An 18,240-nucleotide genomic window follows, 5' to 3' on the forward strand; every position below is an offset into this window, starting at 1 on the left:
CTGCAGACATCCTGTGTAAATACACTGAACAAAAGCTACCACTTGTAAGGCAAGGGCTTAACCTGCTTTCAAGAGGGGTCAGTGCAATTAAGAGCAGCACCCACCACTGCCAGGAGCTGGTTCATGATGGCAAACTGCTGCTTCAGACCTCCCCCATCCCTGTTAGCGTGGGTCTGCTCTAGGGCAAAGTGAGGTTTCCCCCAGCTCCTGTGCAGAGTCTCTGAACCGCAGAAGGATGTTTCGCTATGCACCAAAGCACACTGTGCTCCTAAGGGCTGGTTGCTTTGGCACAGGGATAAGACGAAATCAAAGGCCTCCACTTTTGTGTCAGACAGCTCTTTTCCCCATTAACTCTGGATCTGTCTTCTACAGATGGTGTTTAAAGAGAAGTTTGCTCCATTGATCCTGCCTAATATCTCTTTGAGAGTTTTGAATGGAAAACATGCCGCTTATCTCTAATCAAAGCTGTGTTTTTATCTGCCTCTGGGCCAAAGCGCTGCAACAGGCTTGGCCCTTACATAGAACTTGACTCTGAGCAGATGTGGAGCTGCCTGCCAACTTTTTGGGTATGCAAAGGGTAATTTCCCCACTGGAAAACTGTCCTCAGGGACGAGGGAGCAGAGCAGAGCTGGCAGATCGTTAAGGAAGCTTTACTTAGGGCACAAGAGCTCTCCATCCCCGGGAAAGTCAGGAAAGGAAGACATGAGACTGGCATGACTGAACCAGGACCGGCTGGTGAAACTGTAGAGCAAGAAAGAAATGCACAGGCAGTGGAAGCAGGGACAGGTAACCTGGGAAAGAGACAGGGATGCTGTGAGGCTGTGTAGGGATGGGATCAAGAAAGCCAAGGACCAACTGGAAATGGACTTGGCAAGAGGTGCAAAAAACAGTAAGAAAGGCTTCTACAGGCACATCAACCAGAAAAATAAAATTCAGGAAGGCATACCCTCCATAGTAAGCAATACAAGCAGGTAGTAACAATGGACATGGAGAAGGCAGAAGTACTTAACTTTTTTGCCTCAGTCTTCATTGGCAACTGCTCTTCACACAGCCCTCAAGCAGATGGGTAGAAGGTTGGGGAGTGGGGGAGCAATGTCTGTAAGCAAAGATCAGATTCACGACCACCTGAGGAACCTGAATATCTGAAAGTCTATGAGTCCTGATGAGATGGATCCCAGAGTTCTGAGGAAATTAGGTGATGTAGTCTTCAGGCCCCTCTCAATGACGTTTGATGTCATGGCAGTTAGGTGAACTCCTCAGTATAGGAGAGACTTAAACCTGTTGTAGCATGTTTAGAGAAGGGCCACCAAAATGATCCAAGGGATGGAATACCTCTCTTACAAGGGCAGGCTGAGAGAAATGAGGGGCTGTGCAGCCTGGAGAAGAGGTGGCTCGGGGATGAGCTGAGAGCAGCCTGTCAGTATCTAAGGGGGTGTAAAAAAGAAGGGGACAGACTCTTTAGCTGGTTCTGTTGTGACAGGACAAGCGGAGACAGTTTCAAACTAAAAGAGGGGAGATTTATGTTGAATAGAAGGAAAAAGCTTTTTATGATAAGGGTGGTGAAGCACTGGCACAAGTTGCCCTGAAAGGTGGTGAATTTCCCATCCCTGGAGCCAGCCAAGGTCAGGCTGGATAGGGCTCTCAGCACCAGACTGAACTGTAGGTGTCCCTGTTCATTGCAGGGGAGTTGGACTAGATGACCTTTAAGGGTCCCTTCCAACTCAAATAATTATATGTTTCTATGAATTAGAAACCAGGAATCCAGCAACTCTTAGCTACCTGACTGCAGCACAGTTGTCTGAAGAGGGATCTCTTTCCCATCTACTAAAATAGACACCACCGCCAGCAAAAAAAAAACTGGGAAGAGTGACTCAAAGCGGGGGAAGGAAGAGGGATAGGGCTGATGGGTAGCTTGACACCCACATCAGGAAAGCATCTAAGCAAAACTTCTTGCATCCTACTGTTGTCAATGTGATTTCAAAGCATATGCTTAAGTTGAGAAGGGACCGAGAGAATGGTTAGTCGTAGGAAGCTTTTGGCTCACAGCAGTAGAAGACACGTTGAGGGTGTTCTTGCAGTGGGCAGTCTCAGTACCCTTTCTATCACAGTGCATTTCCATAAAGCTTTAGCAAAGAGCAAGAGGTTAAAGAAACCCTGCCTTTCTTTCCCTTTTGTTCCCCACACTCAGCCCTGGGGAACTGGCCTGAAGGCATCTCTTGCCCTTGACTTCTTGCCAGGCTCCCTAGCTGGAAACCTTCCTCCAGATGGAGCAGGCTAGGAGAGGTAAGGAAATGCAAAGAGGAAAGAATTGAAAACATATGGATATTTCTAATTTTGCTAATGTTATTGATGTCATTTAAACCACCAGCAAAAAAAAAAGTAAGGAAAATATTATGATTCCACTCTAATACTTTTTACATTCATTTGTATTAGCATAAATTTCTTCTCAGTAGAATTTTCTTTCAGAATCTGGATGAGGTAGATTCTTTATTTTATTATTTGATTGAAAAGAACCTACTTTCTCCCAAATACCTTTTTTTTTTTTCATTAAAAAGTAATAACCAAACACGGCCAGTCAAAGCCATGCATTGCAGTGAAAATAGGAAGATACACAAATACACACCCTGAAAAAGCAGCTTCCCAGGAAAGTAAATTCTCTCCCTCATCCACCTCTGTGTGCAAGCTTCATCACTGCCAGGGATTTTATCAAGAATCATAAAGCTCCTCTTTGGGAGCCACCCAAAGCATAGGGTGGAGCATGGCCACCATGGGATTACAGAGCCCGGCCTGCAGCAGGTTGGCATTTTGGGGACGTGCAAGCCTCTGTGACTAACCCAGCCTGGGTGTGAGCTGGCTGGGGAAGGAGGTAGGGATGGCAAGGAGTCAGAAGTCTCCCTTCTGCCCCCAAAGTCCCTTGCAATGCTGGGGTGGGGGGTACAAAGTGAGGCTTTCCCAAGGGAAGCCATGGCCTGCAGGGCCGCATGCTGTGAGGGGAATGGCAGCAGGGCAGCCTGCTGCATGACTGCAAGGAGGATGAAGCAGGGGCTGAGGACCTCTGCCAAGTGGGTTACAGGTGAGCAAACATTCTTTGGGGCTGTGGTTGGCAGGGGGGTGGTACAGCCCCTCGGGGGGGCTCACAATGCCTGGCCAAGGAGCAGGGCTGCACCAAGGGCCGTGTCACACTGCGCCGTGTAACTGCAGGCCTCACTTCCTCCCTCACAGGAAAGATATTCCAGGCCGCAGTTATTACAGCACTATAACCCAGACCTCGCTGGTATGTACCCCATTGCTTATCCTTCCTGCCATCAGACAGCTTCATTTCCCTCTCCTCTGGTGATTTATTTCACTTGTATTGTTGTGAAACCAGGAGCACACCATGCTGCTGCTGGCTCTGTCCCTGCAGTGGAGCTGCTCACAGCGTCTACTTTTCGGCCCCAAACATGCAGGGCTGGACCTGAGTTCAGCTGCTCTTCAAAGCACACGGTGCCATACAAGGCTTTTTTTCCTCAGTCCTTTCCCCCTGCTTCATCTTCCCATGGAGTTAACTGGACAGTCTGCCCCAGGGTATGGTAAGGGCAAGCAGGCTGGCAGGACTCCGGGAGGGGACTTTTGGATGTGCACAATGTCCCCTCTGCTTGTGTCAGCCTGGGCTGCAGGCAGGGACATGTGGGAAAGCACGTGCACAGCCCAGGGCTTCCAGAGCCAGTTTCTGCCCAAGGGCCTGACAGTGCACGTGGATCCTTCTTCCTGCCCTGAATCCTTGAGTTAGCTTATTTTTCCTATGCAGCAGCTTATATTTTTCTTTTCTGAATAAGTTGTGTCTAGGTTAGGCTCCAGGGCCTGCCTGTGTGCCTTGCTGCTTTTCCAAGGTTTGGGAGTAAGAAAGGACAGAGCCGCAGAGGGCAGGATGAATTGCTACAGCTTTGGGCTGGCAGGCTGACATCAGAGCAACTGGAGAAAACAAAAGCTCTGAAGGAGGGTTTCCTTTGGAGCTGTGCCCTGGAGGGAGTAGGGGAATGGGAAAGAGCAAGACAGCAGTAGCAGTGTGGGGAGACAGGAGTCATGCTGGCTGCAGAGGGAAGGCAAATTTGTCTGGCTGCAGAGAGACAAGGCTGCAGCACCCTGAGGTGCCTTTTCCCAGCAAGGAGCCAGTCTGGAGCCAGCTAATGAAACACAGTGATGCCAGTGGCCCCAAGGGCTGCCAGCCATGTGCTCTGTCCTCCCTATGCTGCACATAGTGTAGAGCTCCTCTGTCCCCAGATTTACAGCTGGATGTCCCCTTCCCAGATCTCCCACGGAGGCCATAGACCACGCTGTGCATGCTGCTTGCTGCTGCCATCACTGATTGGGGCACTTTGTAGCTGTCACCATAGGTGCTGTCAAGGCATCGTTATGCCATTTGCTCACATTGTTAATGAGTGCTCTCGCCCATGGATGCGCTTAGCAGCGTGGCACAGTGCCTGCTGACAGGAGCTGAGGACATGCCACAGCTGGAACAGGGCTTCTTCAACAGAGAGGAAGCCCTGCTGGGACATATGCAGAATGGGGAATTTTCCAGGTGAATCAAAGGGCAAAATTCTCATTTTTCACTCCTCGACTCCTTTTCTGGCGAACTCCTTGTTATTCCCCTCTGAGATCTTCGTAGTCTTTTGATGGTCTTGGGAGATGTTGGGCTGATTTCAGGCCAAGGGTGCTGAGACTGCAGAAACATTTTGTCTGGAGTTTTACTCACATTTTCCCATCACACCTCAGCTATATATTATGACCATGCTAGGATTCAGGGGCCTCACTGCAGAAGGGAGCAGGGCACAGATCCTGCCTGCCTTCCTTCTCCCCAACCCTATGCAATTCTCTGTAGGTTTTCTGTTTCATACTTTAATAATGCAAAGCCAGCAGAAGAGTGAAACCCAAGTTGGTGTAGGGTAGTTGTGGCTCCTTTCCTGCCTCTGTGCATGGGTATCTGCAGGGAATGGGAGCCCGTTCAGGGCAGGTGCACTGCACTGATGGGGTGCTCCCTGCAAAATCCCCCACGAATGCATCCGTGTGTCCTTCCAGTCTCTTTTTTCCTTTAGCAAAACGTCACTTTAAGCCACAGCAAGCTGTAATAAAGCTGTGCTGGCTACGGCACCTCTGGTTTCACAGTCTGAGCTACAACACAGCCACCGAGCTGACTTTCTGCAGCAGGGGGAGCAGCTGCACATCGGTGGGCCGGGGAGCATCACGACGTAGGACTGTCCTGAGACACCTCTGGGTGCGGGTGTTCATACGTGGCAGCGGCCACAGGATTTGGCACTCCTGGGTGATCAGTGCTGGGAGCTGAGCACACCCGGGAGTACTGGGGTTTTGCTCACCGTTTCCTCATCCTCTGTGAGTTTTGGCAGCCGGGAGATACTGCAGTGCAGACTTACAGCACACGATGGCACTGCAGGAGCGCATAACTGCCTTAGCCCTCCTCTGCAGCTCAGCTGGGTTTCTTAGCCCTCCGAGGAGGCAAAACTGCAGGTGCAGAGACTTTCCAGGGACGAGGTGCAGAGAGCTCTGAGGGACTTCACAGCCCAGTGCTGTCCCCTGCTAGGGCAAAACTTGGAGTCCAGGCTGCTGCCTGCCTCTACATCACCACGGGAAGACACAATGAATACACAATGCTGCAATGGATGTGACTGATATCTTCCAAAATGCAGTGGATGATGACCCAAACAGACCTTCCCCAGAGAGACCAGCTGTGCTTAGTTAGGTGACCAGACAGGTGGAGAGCTAATCTGGGCTATAGCATTTAAAAGGTGCTAATATGCACCAAATGTGCTCACCTGGGTGCACTGAGTCTTTATAGCTGCCTTGACTTTTGAGCTCATGTAGGTGGAGGGATGGTCTTCAGATATATAATGGTCAGAAGCAAACCCTGGTGCAAGTCTTGCATGATAATGTCCTGCTGGCTGGCTCCTGAGGCTTGGAATAGAGTGAGCACATTTGTTAGTTTGTTGGTTCCTGAAGCTACCAATCTTCCAGCCAAAAAACAGGGAGTGGTGTAGAGAGGAACAGAAAGGCTGTAATGGCATTTCCACAGAGCATGTGCTTTTTCCTGAAATAGTCCTTTAAAAAATACTTGCATGTGACAGTTCTGATATTTAGCTGTTCTTTGCAGACAAGATCTTCCTGCTGAACTGAAGAAGTACACATGCAGCAAGTTCTGCCCAGATCACGAGTATGTGAAACAGTGCAGTCACCTTTATAGAGGTTTCTTGAATTATCAGGTGGATGGCTTTGCTTTTCCTCCTCCTGTTATCCCTCTATGAAAAGAAGTTATCCTCAGGACTTTTCCATAAGTAAGAAGATGTGTACCCAGTATGAAAAGCACAAAATCAGCATCAGAAGAGCAGAAAGCTCTTCCATAAGTGGAGAGGGATGGAGAGGTTTGGTTTCTACAGTTCCAGACCATCTCTCTGGATGGAGCGCTCTTTGCTTGCTATCTCCCTGCTTTAAATGCAGCTGATTGATTTACTTTCTCCTTTTCTGCCTGTTTATTTTAATAGATTTTGGTGGTTTTTTTTGTTTGTTTGTTTGTTTGTTTGTGTTTTTTTGAATCTAAAGGAAAATGTTCCACTTTCTCCACCCACCCCCCTGGAACTAAGTGCTGATGTTTTTTTTTCAGTGGTTATAATTTGATTTCTGCCTCTCCTGCTGGGCTGATGTGAGAGAAACAATATTTAGAGAAGTAGATTTAAAAACAAAAAAAAAAAAAAAAATGGAGCAGGGGAGGTAGAGGCTGAGAGTGGTGTGGGAAGAAGGAAGGAGAATCAACGAGAACGAACTCTCATTTTCTAGGCCGTTTTCTCAAGTTTGCAATCTCGGATGGGCAAAAATCCCAGTATAGCTCAACTAATCAATTGCTCTCTGAAGAATAGAAAATGCCTTGTCTCTTTAGCTATTTTTGTGTTATTCTTGGCCTGCTGCAGTGACTCATTGTAGCTGCTCTGTGCCAATGATTTCAGGTTTGTAGCCTCTTTCAGAGGTAGGGAATTGTGATCATCTCCACTTTGCAAGCGGAGAAACTGAGGCAGTAAATTGGTTCCTTGCCCTTCAGATCGTGGGACATAATCCAGGCGGCGTTTTCGGCAGCGCTCAGCTCTTTACGCTTAGACAAAAGGAGGTTTTCAGTAGCGCTTAGCAGCGATAATACTGAGCAGCAAGTTTTCAAAAGAATTCAGCAGCTCCTCCACTCTTGGAGTGCCTTAAGGAAAAGCTCCTGCTTTTGCTAACAGGAACGGCTGTTTTTCCTTTACCAAAAATTCCTAGGCACGGAATTAAAGATTTCATCATATTTTTTAATAGTTTTTAAAGGGTTAACATCCCTCCTTTTCTTTTTCTCCTCCTTGTTTTTCCTGGTTTCTGGGGACATGGTTAGTGGTTGTTTCTGTGCATATCTGAAGTGAATAGCTTTTCTAAATATTTTTTTTTCTTCCTTTAAAATACATAATCGAGATCGTCTGCTGCAGTTTATATTTCCTGCTGTGGAGACAAACACCTTAATTAGAATGGAAGGGAGGAAAAAAATATCATACAGAAAAATAGAGCAGCTAGGTGAAAAGAAACCTGAAAAGCTTGAAAGAAGCAGAAATGGGCAAATGAAGCCCCTTGGCAGGCAGGAGGCATCTTGCACAAACAAGTGCGTGTACTCACACCAGCTGTGGGGATTGCTTTGCTCCATGCAAGGAAGGAGGCAGAGGTGGAAGCCTGGCTGCACTGAGTAGTGTTGTGTTTCTGTCAGGCAGTGAGAGCTGTTCTCAAACTGCTCAACCTCCTACAGCTCCTGCTCTGTCTGCAGGGCAGATGTGTGGCTTGGTTTCAATAATTCTGTTGGGAGAATAAAGGGGAAAGGGGATTTTCTTTTACTGTCGTACCTGCCTTGGCCATGCCTCTGTCCGTCACTTAAAAGGGAAGGGTTACATTAATCCCTGGTGGTTTCTGCAATTCATTATGGGATGAATTGTACATGCTGGCCCTCCTTTACAAGCCTTGGGGAAATTACAGCAGAAGAAAGCAGCAAGAAATGCCTACATTTACCAGGCTAGTATTAACTAGGGATGTACGAGAGGGATACACATACAAAGTTGTTTCTTAGTCCTTAAGATTGTGTGAATAGGAGAAAAGTCTACCATCTGTATAATTCAGAGCACAATGTGAGCCTGTAGGGAAGTGGGGTAAGAGACCTCTTGCTTTCCTTAGATTTTTTAAGCAGCAGCAGCAGCCTGCGAAGGCATGCATTCAGCCCATTCCCATATCCATAGCAGGTCTGCAGCCAGAGCAGATGAGCTAGCTCTCTCTACGTCCTTGTCTTAATATCTTTATGGGAAACCCTCCCAGTTCCCTTCCCTGAAAGTACATCCACCCAGAAAAACACCCTGCTGTCTCAGCACAGCGTGCTGCTGGGGTTTCCCATTTAAGCCCTGATGCCCTGCAGGTGCTGCCCACGTCAAGGAGGACCATGGAACATCCTTGATGTGGTGTAGGGGAGCAGCAGCTGCCAGCCCTGGAGGGCAGCCTTGCACCAGCTAGCTGGCAACCTGCAGAAGGGTATGCTTGGATGGATTAATCAGCCTTACAAAGTTCTCCTTCCAAGCCATAGAATGGGGGAAAGAGGATGAACTGAGAACATCCCCAAGTACTTCTCTGCTGCCAAGCTGAGATTTGTATCCAGCTCGTTGAGGATAATTAGATGGTCATCATCAGATGGGGAAGCTCAGCACTCACTTTCTGCACCATCCCTCCAAGAGAGAAGCATATTATTCTTGTTTTTCACCAGCCTGAGCCAGTAATTGTCTATGTGAACTGTGGTGCTGTCCCTATATAATTAAGGCTGTCATTCAGACTCATACATCTAAACACTACAAACTCCACAGTTTAGGAGGATCACAGGACTTTAGTGGCAGTCAAAGCAGCACTTTGTGGACTTTCTTTTTTTGTCAGTGGAACAAACTGTGGGGCTTGAGGCTGAAACATCCTTGGGATGGTGGTGGTGAGGTGCTTCCAGTCCTCACTGGACACACAGCTGTGATGCCAGACCCTGTGCAGGTGGTGGGATGAGCTGCACTGATCCTGATCAATGTGCATGTGGGTCTTGTGGGTCACAAGACAGAGCACGAGGGTACCTATGCCATGTGAACAGAGGCATAGCATCGGGAAATCTAGGCTTGTGAGACAAGCAAAAGTACTGCTAAATGAAAGCTCATTAGTCTTGTTTGACTGATGTAATTTGCTGTTTTGCAGGATGTTCATGAAAACAAGCATGAATGCCATAGCTGTAGTCAGAAGACTTTTCCTTGTCCTCTTCCAGTGCAAAAAGCTGCTGTTCTTGCTCTGTGTGGGTAAGAAAACCTCAACACGTGCTAAGCCCTGCTATTTCCCACCAGCACTCATTGCTGTGTCCCTCAACCCCATGGCCTTGCTGGGTTGGGACTGTATGGAGTGAGATGCCCCTCACGCATGTCTTCACTGGAGAGACTCCAATCATGGGTGTGACATAAGGCAGGGAGGGAAAGGACATCATTCCATAAATCCCCCACACACAGCCATGGGTATCACCACAGGCTGAGATGAAGGAACTGTGAATTAAATTCCAAGGCACAGGGATCAGCAGCAGGGACATGGGCACAGTCATAGTGTCTCACTTTCACTTCATGTGTATCTGTCAGCTGTGCTCCCAAATGCTGTGCCCTGTCCAGCAAATGGACCCACCATGTGCAGCTCTGTTTGCAGCAGCTCTGCTCTCCTGTGCGTGGGCCTTGCACTCACATTTGTCACTTGCCTCCAAGAGAGGCATGAGCTGTGCCTGTTTTGGGTGAATTTTTGGAAAACTGAGTCATTCTGGATGTCTCAGGGGAGGGGGGAGAGCAGAAAAGCATCTGAAAGGAGAACTCTCTTCCCCAAGTATGAAAGTTCCTCTGTTGTTTTGCGCTAGTACAACCAGGCGTTGACTCAGTGAATTCTCCCCTATATTAATATTTATAAGTATTTAAAACTCCAGTACAAGGCCTGCCTCCTGTATGCTATATGTGCACAGGGCTGTGGAGGCTGGGGCAGGGTTAATGTGCTTCTGTGATACTCAGACCGAATTCCTGGGGTGAGGGGAATGTCTGGCAGTCACCTTCTGATAAATGCTGCTGTGATCTTAGCAAGATCATGGTCCAGTAGTGGGTGTTTACCTGAGTTGTGTGTATGCATGTAGCAATGCCGAAATAACTGGCTGATGAAAGTCTCTGTGTGATGAGTGTAGGAAGCCTGGGAGAGACCCTGTGTTGCAGTGTCTATATTGAGTGTATGTCACTGCTTGTGTTCTCCCCCCAGAAGAAGGAAAACTAATTCTAATTTCATACCATCTTTGGGAGGCCAGTTGTTTGTCACAGAAAAAAAAAATCACTGCACAAGATGAGACCATTGTCATTTTCATAAAAAGGAAAGAGCTATCACAGTGCACAGTGACATAATGACAATGTTGTGGTACAATATAGGAAGTGCTGAGGAAAGTAAAATTAAAAGTCTTTTATCTACGATCAGAATGGATTCTTTACTAATGGTAAAAAGAAAAAAAGAAAAAACAAATGCTGAAAAATCCTTATCCTTGTGTGCCAGCATGAGCACAGCACATCTTTGTGAAGCCAGCAAGAGCTGGGCACAACAGTGGGCTAGGAGAAGGGTCAGACCTCAGAGCCTGTCCCACATCAGAGACCCACAGGGGTCATGGGGAAATCCTACCCATTCCCCAGGTCTTAGAGCAGTGTCTGTGGTGTTCATTCTCGCCCATTTTGTGCTCTTGTCACGTCAACAGAAGGGTGCAAGTGATGGAGGAGCCTTTCCCTGCTGCATCCACAATCCCAAATTCATGCATGTGGAGCAGGGCATTCAGAGCAAGCCAAGTTTCATTGCCTTCTGCAGGTCTGTGCGTGAAGAGCCTGTACCATGTGATGAACACACTTGGCAGGCATATTGAGTAAGTTACCTCTTCTTTCATTTTCTGACTTTGGTGCTACTTGTGGTCTGTGGTGAGGCACAATTCAGTATGCTGGGAAGCAGATTTATCCTCTCCTCCCAAGGTAAAACCTGGATGAGAAACAATTCCCCAGTAAGATCTCAGTTGTCGGGGCCTTGGAGGACTGTGTTCTGCCTGGCAGTGGCTGGAGAGCAGGGCAGACGGAAAAGTAGCAGGATAAAACAGCATTGGTGAGCCTGGAGATGTCATAGCTAGACCACAGAGATTCCCTGTGTTCATGGTCACTGGCGGGTGTCTTGTGGATGCCTCATGCTGTTCTTTGTCTCCCTCTGTATGGAGGAAAGAGCAATGCTTGCTAATGATATTCTAAAATTCAACCTGTTCAAGGCTCTAAGCAGCTTGACCTAACTTTGGTATTACGTCTCCAGAGATCTGTTTTTCATCTAAATTCATCTGTGTTTCTATTGAATAGAAATGGAACCCTTTACACAGTCTTTGGAGGGGACCTGTTCATGGACGCCAGTGGTCAGGAGCTGGGAGATAGAGCAACATGGTCAGGAGCTCAGAACCCTCCCTTTGTAGACACCTTTTGGAGGCCTCCTGTACTGTCCCTGATTCTCAGGCCACGGCCTCAGGCTTGAGAGCCTTCAGGAAGAGCTAATAAGAAATGAACCTTGTTTCTTTTGCAGGAGGCACGTTGGTGCTTGCCAAAGACGCTTTGTGTGGAGAAAGCCTTTTCTTAGAAGGTTTGTTAGCTGTCTCATTTGCTTGGGGAATTACAGTGAGATGTCAGTGTTTGAGTGGCTACTGTCTGGTGGAAACTGGAAGTTTGGGGTTTATGGGCAGATATGCAAAAAGGAAACAGAGCTGACTCTTGCACAATTGCATCTTGGCACCATACCAAGTGAGTCAAAAGGCCAGCAGGAAGATGCAATGCAGATGTGTGTGCAGAATGTCCTCCAAAGGGCAAGCAAAGAGAAAGAGATGTGCAGCTGAAATGGTTGTGTGCAGTGCTTTGTCATGAGTGTTGTAAGAGTTTGTCGTGGGTGTTATGGGCTCTGTCATAAAGTGAATGAATACATGAAATTGGGAACCTAAATGAAATTCTCCCCTTCTCACCTCTTGTAAATAAACAATGAAACAATGAATAGGCATTCCTCGAACCTGTATGGAGAGAGGAATGACTGAGAAGGGAGAGGAACTGGGAGGTGGGGCAGAACTGGAAGGGAAATGAGATTTTTGCTGTCACTGCTGCTTGAAAGACGACTTAGAAACAGCAGTAGATTTTAAAAATGTGGGACATTTCTGGGAAGTACTTCAGGATAGTTCTGTAGATTTCCAAAGCTCTTCATTATTCAGCCTGCTTCAGCTGTACCAGTCCTGTGTTTGATACTGCTTTAACAGCTCTACTTGTCCATAAACTGCTGTCTGCCTGTATCTCTCATTAGGTTTAAATATCACTGGGAGCCTTTCCTGACCAGCAAATCCATATACTCACTCTTGGACAGGCCTTTTAAACAGGAGCTTGAAGAAGTTCTGTGGCTCCATAAACTTCCTTTTGGGCTGCACAGCTCAGGTATTGAAATACTCTGTCCTAGGTGGTGCCCCACTGTGTGGACCCAGTGGAGCTGGAGAGCCTCTTACGCATGGAGCAGCCTGCAGTGCTGCAGAGGAGATAGAAATACAGCTGAGAAACACACCAAGGGAAATCTGGACTGACTGGATGGGATGCCTTTGTGATATAGTGGTCTTGGAGAAATGGGGACAGTGCTTTAACTCCTGGCTGTAGCTGTGCCAGGAGAGATGGAAAGGGGAAGGCTGACAAATGCTATTGTGGATGGAGCAGGAGGCATTGCAGAAGTTATCAAATGCTAATAGAGAGAAGATATTGGGTGAGTTGGTACCCGATGGCTTTTTCTGTGTGAGGTACTACATACCAGCTTTAGTAGCACTGAAAAGTGCATGCCTTTCATGTGGAAAAAATGCCTAGTTTGGACAGCGTTGGGCAAGTGATGGTTCCAAGAGTGGTGTTTGAACAGGCTGTCCCATGTAAATTGTCCTGGGATTGTATATAGGAATGAAACCTGTATCTTTAGAGCGGAAGAAAGAGGAGGATAGTCTATTGATAGTCGGGGTGAAGGGGGAGGGTCAAAATTTTTCCTTGAAGATGATTCTTCAACTTTTTGTCTTCTAGTTCTCTCTGCTTTTAGCACATTGCAGCTTCTTCCAGAGCAGGATTTGCCTGGATCCTTTGGCCGGTATGAAGTCTGGGCTGGAGATTGAAGCTGGGGGAGCACTTTTGTCAGGGAAGTGATAGCTAGATTGAGAGTCATGGTCTCTGCAGCTATTGGAAGTTCTCTCTCTTGGTGTTTAACTTCACAGTCTTTCTGCCTCTTACTCCTGCCACTCTTCATCTCCTCTCTCAGTAGGTTTCTCTTTCTGTCCCTTTTAAATGTACCCTTTCAAGCAGCCCTCATACTGATGAACTTAAGCTGCTAGCTCCTAGCTCCCTCCCTTTAACTTCTGTCATACCCTGAGTTCTTTTCTCAGTGTTGCCCTGTCCCATCTATTTTCTCTTGCTAACTTCATCCCAAGCATGACAAGCTGGGAGTTGGGTGGATCCCTCAGGTGCACCTGCCCACATTCAGGGGGAGCAGGAACTGAAGTAGCCTGTCTGCAGCAGATGCCTACAAGCACTTTAATTTAGACCCTTTCTGTGACGTTCCTCTCCCTGATACACTGTGTGCCTTCAGCAGAGGTCTGCCCATATAATTACTGCTCTGCTGGGTATCCACACTTGATTTTCTATTTCCTTAGTGCTTGTTCACTCCAGCCAACTAGGGGTCCCACCTCTAGCATGTTGATGATATCCCTTTGCCTTTGTGAATGTATAAGCACATTCCACTGTACTTTCCAAGACAAATACCATCTGGCTAGAAAGAATCCAGAGTACTAGTCAGGGCTTCTCTCCTCTAATATCACCCAAAAAGACCCTCAGGGGATGCTGAACTAACCTGGTGGAGAAATTTGTCAGAGAACTTTATCTCTTTCTGTCTATTATTTTGCCAGTTTATGGTGCCAGAGGTGCATTGTGGTTGGCAATGGCTACTCTGTCCATGGGCAGCACATTGGGAAAATGATTGACTCTCATCATGTTATCATAAGGTACTGAATCGTTACTAAAATATTAATGATTAATCAGAGATTGAAGAATGATAATGTGTATGTGATGTTCTTGTTTGGGAAATATAACATCTAAGATCTAGGTACCCAGGTAATCAAATAATTTTCTTGCAGTTTGTATTCAGGCACAGGCATTGCAGAAGCTACAAACTGTACTCCTCATTCACAAATGTTGTACCTGGGACTGGATAGCCTTCTCCAGTTCAGTGGAGTGGCAGGGAATCTTTGCACTGCAACCTTACATTCAGCTTTGCTCTGACTTAAGCAAATCATTTCATGTACTTTATGTCCCTCTCTGAAAAATAGTGGCTGCCTGCCACTATCATCTGCCTTTTTATTGCAAAGGAGGAACTACTGGGATATCTGATGAGGTGGTCCATATTGTGGAGCTAGGCTGTGAGTGAACTCCTCATGTGAGTTCACAGTCAGTCTTGCATCTGATAGCAACTCTCTACAGTTGGGAACAGGTAATATTGAAATGATACAAATCCAGCCCCTTCTGGCTTTGATTCTCAGATTAAATGATGCTCCAGTAAAAGAGTACAAGAAGGATGTGGGAGAAAGAACCAGCATTCGTCTCTTCTTCCCTGAATCAGCTCTGCCCGATCCTCTGGAAAACAGTGACAACAATACACTGATGGTGTTTGTCCCATTCAAGCCTTTGGATTTTTTATGGCTGAGGGAAGTATTGCTGAAAACAAAGAACAAGGTGAGATGTCTTTAATGATGGATGGTTGAAACCAGGTTATTTGTAGTCGCATACTCAATTGCTCTCATAATCATGTATCTTTCAAATATTTAATGAGCCACACAAGGCACACACGCAAGGCACACCTGAGACCTTATTTGTCACTAATTAGACCCAGTCACACCTAGATTGCAGATGGGTGCATGAGAATGAGTGGAAAAGACCAGGAGATGCTTCATCCCTCCAAACTCTCAGTCCTGAGCATCCAGCAGGGCAACAGGCCACAACTAACTCAGGCTTCTTTATCCTGGCAGGGTTTGGTGATAATGGACACTTCTTGAGTACCTCTCTGCCTTTCTCCTACAGACAAAGGAGGGATTTTGGCGCCAGCCTCCCCAGGAATGGAACTGGAACATCTCTCAGCTACGTATTCTCAATCCATATGTCACCTATGAGGCAACATACAAACTGCTGCAGCTGAATGCATCAAGTGGGGTATGCGATTGTGCTGGAGAGCAAACAGATGACTATCAGTGTTTGTTGTCTTGCCTATTATCTCAGTGCTTCAGTGCCACATAAGGGGAAGGAAAACATATTCGTTAGATCAGCCGGTCCCTTTCCCTAGTAAATGTCATCTTTTACTTTAGCATGGTGTTTTGGGTTTTGAACCCTGTTTCTTCAAAGAAAAGAACACTTTTCCTGCTTGTCACAACAACACAGTGTTATACTAATTCCAGTCTGCCCTTTTATCCCTTTGCCACTTTGAATTCAAGTAACTTTTTAGAGTTGAGTTTCTGGCCGTAGTTCTAGACCTCAGGACACCTGCTTCTCTAGTGATTAGCAGCTTTGTCATCAAGCTCTTTCATACATGTTCCTGTGATTTTCCTGTCTCTAGACCATTACTGATAATTAGCTAGCATATTGAGAGGAATTTTGGTTGGCATTCCTTAAAACATTCAGGTCTTGCAGATCTCTGGCCTGAGGCTGGCTGTTATGCCCACTACTTCGGGAATGCAAATTTCCCCTTCACTGCACAATGGAGGATTACTTCATTAATGAATCTACTTTGTCTTCGGTCCTGACGATCTTTGTGATGGTGCTGTGCAATCTTTAATTAACTTTAAGCCTGCTGGGCACCACCAGGATGTTTATAATCTGCAACAAAAGCAGGAGAAGCTTGAAGGCCTGATGTGGTGAAATAACCTTGTCAAGGTCATGCACTAACTTGGCTGGGGCTGAGATTAGGTGCCAAGTCTCTTGACTGCTGAAGCAGTGCTGTAAAAAAGTACATTTCCCTGCTAAACTGCTTGGAAAGTGTGAAGTGGAGAAATCCAGAGGAGGAGTGCTAAGTGCTCAGCTAAGCTTGAGGGACCAGTTCAGCCACTCACAATGTGGTGGGTGTTCTGCACCATCACAAGGTTGTTAAGGCAAGGTCTCAGCTGGTACATGGCCATGTTAGTTTTATGTGAGCAGAGGGAAGTTTTGTTACACATAGGCCAGTGACAGGAATTTAATGCATGGATGAGAAGTGAGGTTTCACACGAAGGCCCCCAGCAGGGAACACACACAAAGAGGCACACAGAAATGAAAGAGATGTGGGGACTTAGTGCAGGCTTAATTATAGATGTGGTCTTCTTAAAAAGCGTGCTTCCATCCAAAAGCTTTTTCATTTCCATGGAGCTCTACGTTTTATAACTTCAGAGGCTGTACACTCCTGAGTCCCCATCTTCTGCAGCATCTCCTCATATGATGCTCCTTGTTTGAGTTCTGGGAGTGCTATCCAGGCACCTGTTCTGTTTTATTTATGTTTTTTTTTTTGTTTTTTTTTTTCCCTGCATGGAGTGTGAAGGAAGCTACTGGTCCCAGCTGCAAAGGTGTTGCTGATGTCAGTTTTGTAAAAGTATGAGTTTGAAATGCTAAACAGATGTTCTCTCTTTTCCCTTCCCAGAGATATGCCACCACGGGAATCATTGCTTTGAACTTAGCCCTCCATCTGTGCCAAGAGGTCAACATTGCAGGCTTTGGTTACCCTGGCAACCATGACACTACTACACCAATACATTATTACAATACTGGTCTCTCACGGAAAAACGAGGTAGAAAATGCTTTCTCTTCAATCTAAGGTGTTTTCCATAAGGGAATCCACTGGAAAAAGCTGGGCTAAAGGAGCTGTGAGCTTTGGTAGCTATCACCAGTGTTGTGGAAATTAGAATCATAGAATCCTTAGAGTTGGAAGAGATCTTTTTAAAGGTCATTTAGACCAATTCCTCTGTAAGTGCTGGGGTACGTTTTCTTCCCAAAACTGCTTGAAAGCAGATGCTGGCTCCCTCATGGTACCTTTCATCTGTCCTAGTTTGCTGACTAGGGTCCTGTGCAGTGGGGCTGCAAGTTGGGTCAGGCAGGATCAGTGCATTTCAGGGAGAATGAGAGGCATTGTAAGGACTAACCTGTAACTTTGGCTCTCTTGTCCCTGCAGCTCTTTCAGCATAATCTCACAGCTGAGAGGAACTGGCTTCTGAAAATGATTGAGTGGGGAGTGATTGCTGACTTAACCAGCCATACCTTCCAGGCCCAGAACGACTGAGAGGAAGCCATGCTGCTTGCTATCCCCATCCAGACACCTCAGTTGGGCTTTGCCCTTGTTCCATCCTTGTTCCAGGTTGTTTTCAGCATGTCATAGTACATCCTTTCCCAGGTGGAATGGGAGATTAAACCCTGAGATTCAGAGCACTTTCTTCATCCTCCGTTTGCCACTAGCTTTCACCACTGCCTGCTGTAGTGGAGGATGAGGAGTGTTGCACAACACTTCTTCCTTGGGCAATCTCCTGCTTTGTGATCAGCCATCCTGTACTCACTGAGCTATTTGTGAAAAGCACGAGATTTAGATGCCAAGCTGGTCTGCAGGCCCTGAGAAACTCAGGGGTGAAGGTGGTGCAGTGCTTACCCTGAGATTTCAGACTCCTTCATGCACAAATTGGAGCAGAAGAAAGTTACACCTATAGCTTTGGAAAAGGACTAAGTTGAAAATACAGAGTTTTAGTGTCTCAGTAATTGTTGGGAAATGTTAACATCTGCAGTAAACACCAAAAAAATTGTTTCTTTTATTGTTCTGTTAGGGAATAAATGCACTTCTGTTTTCAAGGAGTTGGCACTGTCTTGTGGGAGGGGGATTCCTCATGGGGACAAGTAAGTTACCTTAGTTACCTTAAAATCCCCTCTGAGATCTTATGGTTTTGTGGACCCATGTAGTCCCCTTTATCTTCCTCCCAGCACACTGCTCAGAGCTTTGCATGCCTCCTGCTGATCATTCAGAGAATAGAGCCACCCTGCCAGCTCTGCTTTGTGTGCTGAAGATCTTCCACATTTAAGAAACCTCATTAAAAGC

General features: G+C 46.6%; 1 protein-coding gene across 1 annotated transcript; it reads left to right on the forward strand.

The window, feature by feature from the left end:
• Nucleotides 1-4,430: 4,430 nt before the first annotated feature.
• LOC104913713 (CMP-N-acetylneuraminate-beta-galactosamide-alpha-2,3-sialyltransferase 4) lies at nt 4,431-17,439 on the forward strand. The gene is made up of 11 exons (XM_085239662.1): nt 4,431-4,558; nt 9,265-9,362; nt 10,930-10,984; nt 11,677-11,730; nt 12,433-12,560; nt 13,179-13,242; nt 14,054-14,149; nt 14,684-14,876; nt 15,222-15,350; nt 16,804-16,950; nt 17,332-17,439. The coding sequence occupies exons 1-11, from the start codon at nt 4,431-4,433 to the stop codon at nt 17,437-17,439; spliced, it is 1,200 nt and encodes a 399-aa protein (XP_085095788.1).
• The last annotated feature ends 801 nt before the right edge of the window (nt 17,440-18,240 follow it).

This window comes from Meleagris gallopavo, chromosome 19, assembly GCF_905368555.1.
Source record: "Meleagris gallopavo chromosome 19, MGAL_WU_HG_1.1, whole genome shotgun sequence".
Lineage (NCBI taxonomy): Eukaryota > Metazoa > Chordata > Aves > Galliformes > Phasianidae > Meleagris > Meleagris gallopavo.

Excerpts from the sequence above, each read along its gene's own strand:
- LOC104913713 (XM_085239662.1), top strand. The coding sequence starts at position 4,431 with ATGGATGCGCTTAGCAGCGTGGCACAGTGCCTGCTGACAGGAGCTGAG. Across the intron at positions 13,243-14,053 it reads TTGCCTGGATCCTTTGGCCG|TTTATGGTGCCAGAGGTGCA; the intron begins GTATGAAGTCTG and ends TTATTTTGCCAG. Across the intron at positions 14,150-14,683 it reads TCTCATCATGTTATCATAAG|ATTAAATGATGCTCCAGTAA; the intron begins GTACTGAATCGT and ends TTTGATTCTCAG.